Source organism: Nannospalax galili, unplaced genomic scaffold, assembly GCF_000622305.1.
Source record: "Nannospalax galili isolate Female #2095 unplaced genomic scaffold, S.galili_v1.0 scaffold380, whole genome shotgun sequence".
NCBI lineage: Eukaryota > Metazoa > Chordata > Mammalia > Rodentia > Spalacidae > Nannospalax > Nannospalax galili.
Window position 1 is genome coordinate 7,089,431 of NW_008348568.1, and position 14,497 is coordinate 7,103,927.

Genomic DNA, 14,497 nt, shown 5'->3' on the forward strand with positions numbered 1-14,497 from the left:
TGTAAAAAGGGAAGACATTGGGCTAGTCAATGTCGCTCTAAGATGGACATCTCCGGCAATCTTCTTCATCCCGTCCAGGGAAACGGCTGGAGGGGCCCTCTTCAGGGGGCCCTGAAAACTATCCGCTTCCAGCCAGCCCTGGAGACTATTCACAACCCTGTCCTGGGCCTAACCAATCCCCCTCCCTCCAGCGAGCCACACCAGGAAGCGCCGGACTGGACTTGTGTGCCTCCTCCGATACAATATTGAGCCCTGAGGATGGAACACAGGTTGTGGCCACCGGTATATTTGGACCCCCTTCTCCTCAAATGTTTTTCCTCATTATATGATGGGCCTCCTCGATAATTCAGGGCCTCACCATTTATCCTTCCATAGTTGACAATGATTACACAGGAGAAATACAAATTTTGGCCAATTCAACATTAGGACCAGTCACTATCAAAAAGGGACAATGCATTGCACAAGCCCTTCCACTCCCTTTAGATAGCCCTTCCGCTCCCTTTGGATAGCCAGTATCCATCCTTTAAAGAGTCCCGTGGTGCCTTCAAACCAGGCTCCTCTGATGCCTATTGGGTCCAGGCCATTACCCAAGACTGACCCACGCTAAAATTAAAATTGGATAATAAATGGTTCTCAGGTATTTTGGACACTGGGGCAGATGTTACTGTTCTCTCTAAAAACCACTGGCCTTCAAGTTGGCCTCTTCAACCCTCCATCACACATTTACAGGGCATAGGACAGTCAAGATATACCCTCCAGAGCTCTAAGATATTAACATGGTCAGACTCAGAAGGTCATTCAGGCACTGTTCAACCTTTTGTAGTTGAAACCCTCCCAGTAAATCTCTGGGGTCGAGATATACTAAATCAGTTGGGGGTAGTTATGTGCAGCCCAAATGAGGTTGTCACTCAGCAAATGCTCCGCCAAAGATATCAACCAGGAAAAGGTCTGGGAAAATATAAACAGGGAATTATCCAACCAATTATTCCCTCTCCCAAGGATAATCACCTCGGAACAGGCTACAAAAGTTTTCCTAAGGGCCATTGCACCCCCTGCACAGCAGGCAGACAAAATTATGTGGAAAAATGATAACCCTGTCTGGGTTGATCAATGGCCCCTCCCTACAATCAAAGTCGCTGCGGCCTTGCAGTTAGTGCAGGAACAGCTGGCCGCTGGACATATTGAACCCTCCACCTCACCCTGGAATACACCCATCTTTGTAATTAAGAAAAGGTCTGGAAAATGGAGGCTTTTACAAGATCTTAGAGAAATTAATAAAACTATGGTTCCCATGGGAGCGTTGCAACCTGGCCTACCATCCCCCATAGCTATTCCCAAGGGATATTATAAAGTGATAATAGATATTAAGGATTGCTTTTTTTCTATTCCGCTCCATCCAGAGGATTGCAAACGCTTTGCCTTCAGTTTACCCATTGTTAATTTCATTGGACCTATGCCTCATTTTCAATGGAGGGTACTACCTCAAGGCATGGCTAATAGCCCCACTCTTTGCCAAAAATTTGTTGCTCAAATTGTTGATCCTTTCCGGCTCCAATACCCATCCCTTTATATTATCCATTACATGGATGATGTTCTCTTAGCAGGACCCGAGCTTAAACTAGTATACTCAGCTGCTCAGCAATTAATTCATGCCTTTCACCAACAGGGTCTCCAAGTCGCCCCAGATAAAATTCAACTAAATCCTCCCCAGCTCTTTTTGGGTTTCAAGCTTTTCCCTCATAAAATAGTTTCTCAAAAAATACAACTTCAGAAAAATTCCCTCCAAACACTTAATGATTTCCAACGCCTTTTAGGAGATATTAATTGGCTCCGGCCTTACTTAAAACTAACCACAGGAGAATTAAAACCACTCTTTGATATACTCAAGGGAAGTGCTGACCCCACCTCTCCCCGTCAATTTACACCAGAGGCTTCTAAGGCTCTTGCCCTAGTGGAGGAGGCCATTTCTCAACAAACTATTGATTATTTTCCTCCCACTAAGCAATTGCTTCTCATAGTTTTCGCCACCCCCCTTTTTCCCACTGCTGTCTTCTGGCAAGGAGACAATCCTCTTTATTGGGTACATCTACCTTCTACAACCAACAAGGTCCTTCCCACTTATCCTTCATTGGTAGTGAAAATTCTTCAGCTCGGCAGGGAACAATCCTGCAAACTGTTTGTTGGGCCCCTGGGGGGGTTCTTGCTCATAATTTCCTTTGGGCCACGGGTCTTCCGAAAGATTACTGACTTTATTAAAATACAAATTGATTCAGCCACTAAGGCCTCTATCCACTACCATCGGTTACAGCTTGAAGATCCAGAGGGTAGTGAGTATGACACATCCCTTGGATCCCCCTCAGCACCCTTAGACTTTTCCACCCTTGCTAACCCACCCAATACTCGGTGGAACTTTAGTCGCTAATGAAAAGATCAATGACGGGAATATTGTGGTGCCAGAGATCGGAGGCAGATTCTCAGCTCTAAGGTACTCAACGACAGGAATAGGACAAACCCATGATTCAGGGGCATACCCCAAACTTGTGGGTACTGAACATGGAAGCAGTTTGTGTAGCCTAAGACAGGGGCCTTACCAAAAGAAACAAGAATCCCGACTCGGGGGACCCACCACATTTCCTAAGACAGATCCTTCCTTCGCTAAAGTTATTAATAAAGGGTGAGATGTCGGGAGCTGGAGAAACAACAATCATTACCAAAAAATATAAAATAGCTCTACAAACAGTTGACTTAAGCAGGAAATTCTGCTTGCACAAGTAACCTTGAGAAAGAATGTATGGCAAGGTTATCTTTCTCTTTCTCTTGCAAACAGTTCTCGGAAAAATGAGTCATGCAGTAATCTCTTGGAACATCTGGTGGTCTGTCACATTGCTGAATTGCTCAGTCCCCCTCCCATACCCATAAGAATGCTGTAACCTTTGACCAACTTCTTCAACCCCCTCTGAATACAAACTGTATATAAAAAGGCTTGCAGTACAATAAAGCGACCCTTGACAAGTGGACTTGCTTGGGCTCCGTCTCCTCTTTCTCACCCGTTTTTCCTTTCAGGGAGTGGTCCCCCTCGAGCTTTACCTGTACAGGGTCCCCGCAGGTGGGGGCAAATATTTACATAAATTTACTAGCACTATAAGAGCCTCACTCCTTTGTCGTCTGTTTATAAATGCGCATCTAAGATGCGTTTTGTGTGATCAGTTTACTTTTACCCCTACAATCCATCCTCTAGCAGGCAAAGTGATCTCCTAAAAATCTAAATCAGATCACATCCCTGCCCTGCTTAAAACCTTTGCAGCCCTCCCCACCCCTGGAATGAAATACAGATTGCACAAGGCTTGGGAAACTAAGCTTCCACCTGCCTTGGGTTCTCTGAAGTCTCTTCTCTGCATACTATGTGTAGCAATGAAGGCTTTCACCCTTCTAGCACACAAAACTGTTTTCTGTCTCAGTCATTGTGTTGCCCATCTATTCAAAACACCCTCATCTTAGTTTGCCTTCCGGTTTCTTCCTTCACTGAGATTGAATCTTCAGGAAGGCCTTCTCTGAACATCTCACCTGCAGTGAGCCTCGTTGCTCCCTAGACACGTGCCCTTATTTCTCTCCTATCACTTATACATTTTGGCTAACCCCTTTTCTTTCCCCACTCCCCTGAAATGTAAGTTCCCGCGAGACACGGACAAAGCCTGTCTTTACACTAACAGATACTTCTTTTATGTTCAGTTTTGATTTTATTCTGAGAGATTCCAACACTCTGTCTTGGAATTTAGGTATATTACATATTAAATATGTTGTATTCAGTGTACTAAATATATGTATATAAAACACTGAATATATTACTTTTGGTTTACTTTAGCTATCTTCTTTTACTTCTGTAGTCTTAAATTTTACTAGTCCATTTGTGATCAAAAACTTGTCTTTTAGATTTCTTCCTTCCATTGTAGGAGTTTCAAGCTTCCTTTGAAACTCAGGACACCAGAGATTTCAGTGGTAACTGAGCCACGGTCTAGGAGTCCAGACATCAAGCCTTTGGGCAGAACACTAGCACGTGTCTAGATTCAGGGTTTCAGAGCATAATCTTAAGATCAGCCTGGATAGTAGCACCCAGACTGGTTCAAATAAGTATTTTAACCTACATGAACAGAGATATAGAAACAGGGAAGATACCCATCGCCAAAATGAAAGGAGCAAAAAAGGAACTGGAAAAGCCAGAGAAGGGGTCAGAGATTGCTCTGAGGGATTTTATTTGTTCCCCTAAGCCACTGACAGATGACTAACATAGGCAGAAAGGAGAAAACAGGCGTGGAGCTGGAGTTCTTAGAAGCCAGGTACCTCTCGAACCAACTACAACTTAGCTTCTGATTTAATCATCTGACCAACTGTGTTTCTTGTCAGTTCTTCAGTTCCAACTCCAATGAACAGTTTTGAATCTCCATGTTATTAGGACTCTGGCTGCCTTTGGTTGTTGCTGGTTCCTCATTCTCAAAATGCTAGGCTTCCATGACATCACACTCCCTAGAACTCTTCTGACTTGTTTGCTCTTCTCTGCTGCTTTCAAGGAATCCCATTCACTTTTGCATAGTGTTCCTCAGTGTCTGCTCCATACCTCCTCGTTTTCCAACTTTACCCATTTTCTAAGGTGTCTCTCTCCTCCTGGCTTCTACAACATTGGAATTCTGATGAGGACTAGATCTACCTGCCTGGCAGAACTTTGGAAGCATGAGTGAGAGAGCATTTTGATCTCTCTCCCTGGTTATCCACCAGACACCATAAGCCACCAAGTCCCAAAATGAATTCCTGGTCTTTCCTTCTCTTTTTCTTTCTAATTCAGAATTGCTTCTTCTAATTAGGCAGTTCTGTCATCTACATAGTCTTCCAGGCCAAAAGCCCAGAAGCCAAAATCAGACCTATTTTGCCTCCTTTACCAACCATGTCTATCATTCATTCATTCAACAAACTAATCTTGCCATGTGACTTATCATTTAATTATGGAGTAAATACTGATAAGGAAAAGATATGTAATTCCTGTCTTTATGAAGCATGTGAAGTAGTAGCTGACTTTGCCTTTAAAATGTTTCTTGTTTTTAATTCCCTTTGCCTCCTTTCCTCCCTCCCTCCCTCCTTCCATTTTCTTTCTTCCTTGCTCTTTTTCTCCCTCCCTCCCTCCCTCCTTCCCTCTCTCCAGTTCTAAGCACACATTGTGAATCAATAGAAGCTCAAACATCTAGCCAATTTAGCTAGAATGCCCCCCCCCCAATGAAACATAAGTATGGTTTCTCTGCATTATGCAAATATTCAGTTGGTCTGGGATTCTGTAGAACTGAGTGGGTGTTCTGGCACAGTGTAGATTCAGCCAGACCAGTCTTCATCTCTTCCAGGGGCACATTAAGTCTCTGAATTATACATATGGCTCATTGATTTCTCAAGTTAAGTATAAGTACAAACTCTTAACAGTCATGATCATTTTAATTGGCTCAATCATTTTCAAAATGTTTCTAGTATCACATGGTTATTCATGGAGATCAGTATACATTTACCGGCACTTAAGTCTGAAGAAATAAAAATAAATGAAATTATTCATATAGAAGATGGCACAGATAGGTTTCATATAGGCAGAACTCACTTACACAAAATATATAGTGTGTTTAAGTAGTAAGGATAACAGTGTTTGATACCATGACAACATCTATACTAACCACTTAATGTCATCAGCAAACATCTTTAGGATAGTAGCCAAAACATATATCATTTGCTTATAAAATCAATTGCTTACAAAATGTTTGTCCAGTAAATCAACCATGAAATGGAACTACACATCTCAATTTCTCTCTTCTTGGTTCTCAATTATTAATAGCAAGGGCAGCTACCACTAAGATTAGCACACTAAAGAATTATTCCAGGTCCCACAACCAGCTTACATGTGAATTTTCCAAAAGGAAAGATGAATGGAAATCAATGAAGAGAGAGAAATTAATGCAAAATGACTAAGCCATGTCAGGGTAAGGCATGCAGATCTCTCCACTGTAAATAACTAGCATTTTCCCTCCAGCTGGGAAGAGGCAGAAGAAACAGAAAAGGCACTGTCAGTTGGCCATGCACTCACTCCAGAAGTATATGTACCATTATTTTATATAACAACAGAAGTATTCACATCATTATTTTGTATAACAGCAGGCACCATGTGTACCAGTTCAGGGGTGAAAGAGGTCAACATTGAAATCAATGATGACTTGTATGGGCATAATAAAATTTTGTGTGTAAACTAAACACACACAAGGCTGAAGGGTGAAGGTTTACAAGGCATGCTGGGTATGTTCAATCTTCAGTTTTCCTCAATGGAATCTGGTGCATGCATTGTCTCATAGTTCCTTCCTCCAGAACTGGAAGGAAATTGTAGGTAAACTGGCCTCAGAGTGCTCATCAATCTTCTAATGGAGAAGAAAGAGGTAAGATTTCAGGATTTTTAATCCTTTCTATTTCAAATGTCTTTAAACAGACAGATGTCTTTTATTTACAAGTTGATGAGAAATGTGCTGTCTATGGGTATGAAGACAACACTGTTGGCTTGATCTTTTTACTTAATGATCTCTGTTTCTGTTTGGCCCGGGAGAGTATCATGAACAGTTACATAAATCTTGAATATTGAATGTCACGAACAGATAAATCTTGAACATTGAATGCCATGAGCGGTTAGATAAATCTTGAATACTGAATGTCATAAACATTATTGTCATAAACATAAACATAAATCATGAATATTGGCTTTTATCATTTGTTTCTTTTAAAAAGTATTGTGAAGTTATACCATTTAACATAACTTCAACTATATGTGCTCTGTCTAAACTGATAAATGGAAAACCCATGTCAGAGCAGCTGGAGTTCTGGGCTGGCTGGTTGGATAGACTCTCTTAATTTTGGCTCTTAACCTTGTTCAGACTCATCTCTCCAGTGCCTCTCAGAGTCTAAACACCTCATTGGGCTTAATGTGATACTTGTATCTGAACAACTAATTAAAAATATTTTGAGTATTAGTGATTTGTTTCATATATATTCATTTTGGAGTCCTTTGATAGAAGATACAAAGCCTGATATGTAAAAAGTAGGTCACGTGGGTAGACGTTGCATGCTGTTGTAGAGCTGCCTGCTCTCCTTGTGAGCACTACTCAGTGTTGCTTTCATATTTCCATATTATGTTGCCTTCCTGGTTTTAATCTCAGAGGGAGATTCAGAAGTGTTGGCTAAAGAGAAGGATTCTCATGTACTTGATCATCCTCTTTGAGGTCCTAACATTGGGTTTACCTTTTCCAATACAAATGATTTTTTAAAATCAACTTATAATTCAGCTTCACACAATGTTCATGTTTTAGCAACACACAAAAGTGAAGAGGGAGACAGGAACTTGGCATTTCCACCATTTCCTGAAATTCCATACATAGGTTAATTCTGTCCTGAGTCAATATGTTTGATCACTTGCAGTTAAGGAACTCAGGAGAGAACAGGTTAAAGATGAATCAGTTTTCTCTGAGGCATCTGGGTTGAAGGTTCACTGAGGCATGCATTTACCGTTAACTAGAAGAAGGAAGAGAGGACTTACATTCTGTTTTCCCACGATGTTATCAAAAGGCAGTTCTGGGCTCCAGGATCCTTCAGTGAATGTGGCCCCACTGTTTCTCCTGTCTGAGGAACTCACAGACTCCTTGACAATGTCTTCAGGCAAGGACAGCAAACTCTCCTCAGGCTGCTTAATCAAATAGGTCTCTATATTATGCTTCCTTAAGAATTCATTCCTCTCTTTACCATGGCCCTCTTCCACATTGTAGTCACCATTGAGGCAGTCCAGTGTGGCTTTGGAAATGTGAATTCTCCTGTGTGAACAGAGCATAGGTCATCATAATTGCTGATGCTGCCTGCAAAGGCTATTGTTGATTTTTGTTGTATGCAAAATTGGCATTAGGGTTGCACATAGGACACTGTTAAGACACATTCTCAAGGACAAATCTGCCTTCCTCCAAAGACGAAAGAAGAAAAGTAAACTGGAGATCCTTTATCACAGGGACACTGTAGCCTCAGATAAACAGCCCTGCTGATCACACTAAAGCACTTCTTCTGGCTTTTCCTATTACTGTCAGAATTTTCTATGAATCGGTGATTGTTTTCAATGGTGTTGACTATATAGGAAAAAAATGATGGAACTGTTTCTGATTCCAAAGGCAATTAATTAGTCAAATTATTAGACTGCATATTTCTCTGAATCTCTTAATGTTTTTCCTATCATTTCACTGTTTATATATTTGTGCCTAGAGTCTCCAACTTGTCTGCATGTATCTTAAGAACAAGTCCAGGTTTTGTAAGTCCATAGGACAATATAGAGAACCCTTTTAGAAAATTAATGTAAGATGTGATATCCCCTATTTCTCTTTTCCAAGGAGCTGACAGCGACATAGACATGCAAACTGGAGCCTGGCTCACTCACAGGTTAAGCAACTCTCGTAGCTCATGATTCAAGCTTCTTTTTAAAGCAAAATATAATACAAATAGGATCAAACTTGAATTTTGGCAACCTCATGTAGTAATTCATTATGGGGAAGTAAGAGATTTTCTGTTCTTAAAACCGTCTAAATCAATCAGATGACTTCTTGTCTTGTACTGTGGTCCAGTTAGACTAGCAAAAGAGTTCTGAACATGGACTTTGTTGCTAGACTGTTGTGTTTCAAACCCTAGATTTACTCCTTCCTGGGAAAAATTACTTTATACTTCTGAGTCCATTTGTTACCTATTAACATAATAAAAATAATAGTACATATCTCATGAGGTCATTGGGAGTACTGTAAGAGCTGATTTGTACCAAGTAGTCATGCCATAAAGCAAATACTTAAACACCACCATGACCCTGCTACAGTACATTGTGTGTCTCCTTAAAGCCCCCTTGGGAGATGGTCTAACTTTTTCGAATGAGGCCTTCACGGCCTCTGATCACTGACTTTGCCCTTTCAAAGCTGTCAGTCCTTCATTATTGTCCCTCATGCTGTCCTCAGTCATTCAAGCAGTTGCTTTTTCTTTCAATTCAGTGTGTGAGTGAAGGCTTGCTAGATGTGCCCTACTTCCAAACTTAGCTTAAAATTTCCCTAAGCTACATGTGTGCTCTTGAGTGAACGAGCAGGACGAGCAGGTCAGATGTGTAATTCTTTGCTTGGGTGTTGTGATTCTAGAAGCAATATATTCAAAGAAACAATGATGACTTCTTTCTTTTCCAAGTTTCAGTATTTTTAGAGTGGTATTTCCATGTGCATGTACTTTAGTACCATTTCTTTTTCTCCCTCTGACCCTTTCTAGTCCATTCTGCCAAATTCCTGCTTACAGGGAAAATAGTTCACTGTGAAAACAAAGAAACAAAAAACATAAACAATGCATTTGTACCCATTTAGGACACATTCACTGTATCTCCTAAATGTATTGATTTCAAGTCCAAGATAATAAAACAAATGTAGGAAAGCAGTTTGTATTCTCTTAAGAAAGGTGCCAAATAAATTGAAAATGACTTTCCTGATATTTTTTGTGAACACATAGAAACTTAATAGTGTTGACCTGGGAAAATGAAAAAAAATCATTTGTCCTTCCATGAAACAGGAACCCTGAATCTGCTTTCTCAGATCAAGTCAAGATTTAGGAACTAGAAGGCTGCCTTTTTCTCTCAGGCAAAATGAAATTTCTAGAAGGATTCTGTAAAGTCTGATGCCTGACTTTCTTTTAAAAGTACCTACAGTGGAATTAACATTCTTGGGTGTTTAACAGACATACTTTGAGGCCTACAACAATTTGGTCAGAAGGACATAAAGGACACTTTTTGCTCCTTGCCCTCCTAGGTCGACTAGTTCCAGGGGACTATGAGCATCTCTCAAAATATTCTATAATGGTGGTGGGTCACCTGTCCTCTTGATCAAGGAGGCCGAGGAGACCCTATCAGGGGGACTTGAACCAGTGTCCAGACTATAAAGAAGAGGGTCAACACAGAGGAATCATTTCCTCCATGCTTCCAAGAGAAGCCAACCATGGTTGAGCAGGACCTTTGACTTATCTTCACTTAGGCAGAACTGGTAAAAGAAAGGAGCCAGGGGCTCCTCCCAAACCCATGTGATCCCTGAGGAACAGATCTTCAAACGACCTTAAGAGTAAATATAAATTGGTTTATCTGAACCAACTGTATGGCCTTAAACACTCAAAAGGAAAGTATAACCAAAGATTAAAGGGGCCAATATAATTTCTTAAGAGTCCATATGTATAGCCAAAGGCTACATAACAAGCAACAACGGCAGACAGGCGATACCTTCTTTTGAGTTGTTGGCCAGGGTGGCCAAAGGGATTCCCATCTGGGGGAACCCAGCATAGAACTGGGAAAATGAACAGCAGACCCCAATCTTATCCAAAGGAATATTGACAACTGATTACCACTAGATGAGGAACAGCTGACCTTCCTAAAACAAAGACCTCTAGATAGGCTGACTAGATTCACCAGAAGGGAAAGTAGTGTGGAATGGCTGGGGATGCTGACAAAACAGCAGACAGTAGCAGGGATATCAGAGTATAAGGGCTCTAGTGGGGGGAGGGAGGCTATGGGAGGGTGCTATCTGGGAAATGGGTATAAAAAAAAGTACCTACAGTAAATACCAACTTTCTTTGTCATTTCATCTGGATTCTACATTGTATGATTCTGTTCAGTGTTCTTAGAGACTGAAACTTCCATATGCTAAATCAATACTATGTTTTTTAGTGGAGAAAGGACTCTCAGTCTTCACTTAATACCAAGTCTATCGAAGTTCTATTCAGTTTACACTGGGATGTTTTGATAGAACATGGGTTTTAGATGTTCTTTTCGTCTTTGTTGCTAACGAGCTTTGAGGTGAGGCCTTTTCAGAGATAAGGGCCCAGTGATTGAGATCTCCTTTAAGGACATAAATCTGTTCTTGGAGAATTCTCTCATATGTTGGATGTCAGGTAAATCCGACATTTTCTTATAATTTAAAATGCCTCAATATAATAATGATAGTCATGATAGTAAATAATACCTAACAACTGTGTAGTATTTCTTTTATATAAACACTATTTTTCAGCCAAAGATATTATACATGCTTCACTCTGTGAATGATCTGATATGATTACTATTCCTCCAATAGCCCTAGGCATCTCTCTCTTTCTTTCTTTTTCTTTCTTTCTTTCTTTCTTTCTTTCTTTCTTTCTTTCTTTCTTTCTTTCTTTCTTTCTTTCTTTCTTTCTTCATATTTGTCTTTTTTTTTCTCCTTTGAGATGGCAAAACCAGCCCAGGGACAGTGAGTACATATCTAACCCAAAGTGCTGTCAGAGGCTAGAAGCAGTGTTAAGTGGAGACAGCACTTTTTCTTTCAGGATCTCTCAAAACCTGTGGCTGAATGATATGGTAACTACTACAGCCACAGTCATAATTAGTCTATTGGGTATAGGACAAAGGTTTTTATATATGGTGTCTCAATTAACAAAAACTTAAAAACAGTAATCTTTGAAGTGTAATATCAAGGTCAGTTCTATCACCATTACCTAGAAACTTGTTAGAAGGGCATATTGCTTGGATCTCACCCCAGACATACCAACTCAGAAACTCTGAGGGTGTGTCCCAGAGATCTGTGGCTTAACAAGCCCCTTTATGAAATGCACAATGAAAACAAAAGCAAAAAGAAAAACAGAAATAGTGCTTTTCACCCATGGTGTCAGATAATCCTACAAATAATCTTGGAGATGGATGATGCCCATTTAGAAGATGGGGAAATAATTTTCAGGGAGGAGGGAAATAAATTCACAAAATTTCATACCATAAACATTTTCTCTCTTTCTGCAGTGAATAGATTGATACTCAACATCAACCACTAGTCTGAACTCATGCAGATACAGTGATGCAAGTCAAGTTCCCCTTAAAAATCTCATGTCAGGTGTGGTACATACTTCACCTAAGTTGCAGAAGATGACAGAGCTTAGCACAACCAAAGGAGGAGTCCTAGTTTCTTTAAACTTATATCCTGTAGTTTTCTCATCATAATAATACATTGCTTGGTTGTAAATATAGTTAGAAACAGGATATGATAGGTGTTAGAGAAATCTGTGACTCCAAAGGCAGGTCTGGGGGTGGGGAGATAGATACATAATACCTGTTCTCTCTCTCTCTCTCTCTCTCTCTCTCTCTCTCTCTCTCTCTCTTGTCTATATACTTATCTACCTGTCTGTCTGTCTATCTTCTATCTACTTACCTACCCTATCTACCTACCTACCTATTTTCTTTCTTTCTTTCTTTCTTTCTTTCTTTCTTTCTTTCTTTCTTTCATCTATATCTATCTACCATCTATCCATCTACCTATTATCTATCTATTTATGTACTATCTATCTATCATCTATCATCTTCTATCTATCAATCATATCTCAGAAAGAGAGACTGAAACAAGTCAGTATAACTCACTTGCTCACAGACCTTTGTGAGCTCATTATCCCCAGTTGTGTAAACAGAATTTTGGTACTTCTTTAGTGCTGCTTCCCAGTCTACTACCATCTTCAGACACTCTATAGCAACCAATCTTGCCTATGAAAGTTGGAACGTATCTGAGTATTCAAAGAAAGCATTGAATTTCTGGAATGTAGCCTATGGTCATATATACACTGATAGTCAACAGGTTTTAACCTTGAATGTTCACTAGACTTAGTTTAAAAACTTAAAATGGATTCTGCACAGATTCTGTTTTAGATGACCCAGTATGGGGTCTGGGCATCAATATTTTATAATACTGTGATTCTAATCTACAGCCAAGTATAAGAACCAATTCTTTTATGGGCAAAGATCTAAAGTCATCACCATAACTCTCCTTATTGCCACACCATTATTGCTATCCCTAGGATATTTCCTCAGAATTTTAAGGCTAATATTGCATGATGTTTTAATGTCTGGTTTCCTGTTGAATAACTTCTTGGATCTCTATCTTTGAATTCTACACACAGAAATGCTGGTATCCCAAAGTTAGAAAATGACAAAATTAAGCACAAAAGGCATTTTCTTTGCTTACCCAGGGATTCCTCCAGATTCCAGTTTGTTCGCTATGTCCACATCCCAAGACCAGACATCAAACTGCCATTTCCGCAAGCCCAACACACCACATAGCACTGAGCCGGAATGGATTCCAATTCGCATGTCAACATCATGCTTAGTTCTGGATCTCACATACCTGTTGACAGACACAACCATTGGTGAATGAGCATTGTTGGTCCCCAGGTTGCCTATTGCATTAATTTATATCTTGCTTATTCAAATGCCACTTCTTCCATGAAACTTTCTGGGTTCCCTAGCAACTGGAAGGCATCTCACATCCTTAGATTTGAGCTAAGTTTTTTTTTTTTTAAAAAAACATTGCTTTTATTTTATGTGTTCGAGTGTATTGTCTGCATGTATGTAAGAGCTCCTGTGTTGTGCACAGAACAACAGAAATCAGAAGAGGGCATCGGATCCCCTGGAACTGGAGTTACAGATGGTTGTTAGCCACCACGTGGGTGCTGCAAATCAAACCCAGGTCTTCTGCAAGAGCAATCGGTGCTCCTAAGACATCTCTTCAGCCCCAGATTTAAGCTGAACTTTTAAGTGCTCTTATTAACCTTTGCCCCAAATTTACTTTACATCCTCGGTCTCAGGAAACAGTACCAACAGCTTTTGTATCCAACAATGAATGAACTTGGAGGTAGATTGTTAACATACTTTAGTGCATATTCTATTTCCAACCAAAAGCTTTATTTTTTTCTTCTTGCCAGTTCTCTCTGAACATACTCCTTCAAGCAAGCCCTGTGCTTAGTGCTTAGTCTGGGATCCCTTCCCCTCTTCCAACCCATGTTGCATATGGATGGTTTCTGGACAGTCCTTTCAAACACAAGAATGACCTCATCGCTCCTCCACTTCCTCTTTGAAACTGCTTCCTCACTTCTTACTCCTTAGAGCAGCCGTCTCCAAAACATACTGCTCACAACCCAGTGTCTAATTTGGTCATCCATGCAGAGGAAGGAAAACATGCTTTTAGTTTTTAACATTCGATGGTTTTACTAGGATTTGATTTTAGCACCTTACAGGGTGCAAGCAGGGTCCTCTGCGAACACTGAAGAAGCAAACTGAGAAAAGAGATGCTTGGTCCCGTGGCAGGACTTCCAAGGATGAGCATGTATCCCTTTACTTTCAGAGCCTCTCGGAGAACTTCAGTTTGTAGTGAAAAGATATCATTTCTGTAGTAGAATACAATACTTCAAAATAGTATAGTTTGAGGGCTGGGGAGGTGGCTCAGCGGTTAAGAACACTGACTATTTTTGCAGAAGACCCGGGTTCGAATCCCAGCACCCACACGGCAGCTAACAACTGTCTGTAACTCTAGTTCCAGGGGATCTGACAGCCTCTTCTGTCCTCCGCAGGCATTGCACAACACGGGTGCACTTACCTACATGC

General features: G+C 40.5%; 1 protein-coding gene across 3 annotated transcripts in view; it reads right to left on the minus strand.

Annotated features, from left to right (window-relative positions):
- Adcy8 (adenylate cyclase 8) overlaps positions 1 to 14,497 on the minus strand; it is a 289,342-nt gene that overhangs the window by 116,943 nt on the left and 157,902 nt on the right. For all 3 annotated transcript variants that reach the window (XM_008845490.2, XM_029569544.1, XM_008845491.1), the window contains exons 6-7: positions 13,083 to 13,241; positions 7,601 to 7,871 (exon numbers count right to left, since the gene is read on the minus strand). In XM_008845490.2, coding sequence (XP_008843712.1) covers positions 7,601 to 7,871; positions 13,083 to 13,241 — 430 coding nt within the window. The remainder of the gene's footprint in view (positions 1 to 7,600; positions 7,872 to 13,082; positions 13,242 to 14,497) is intronic.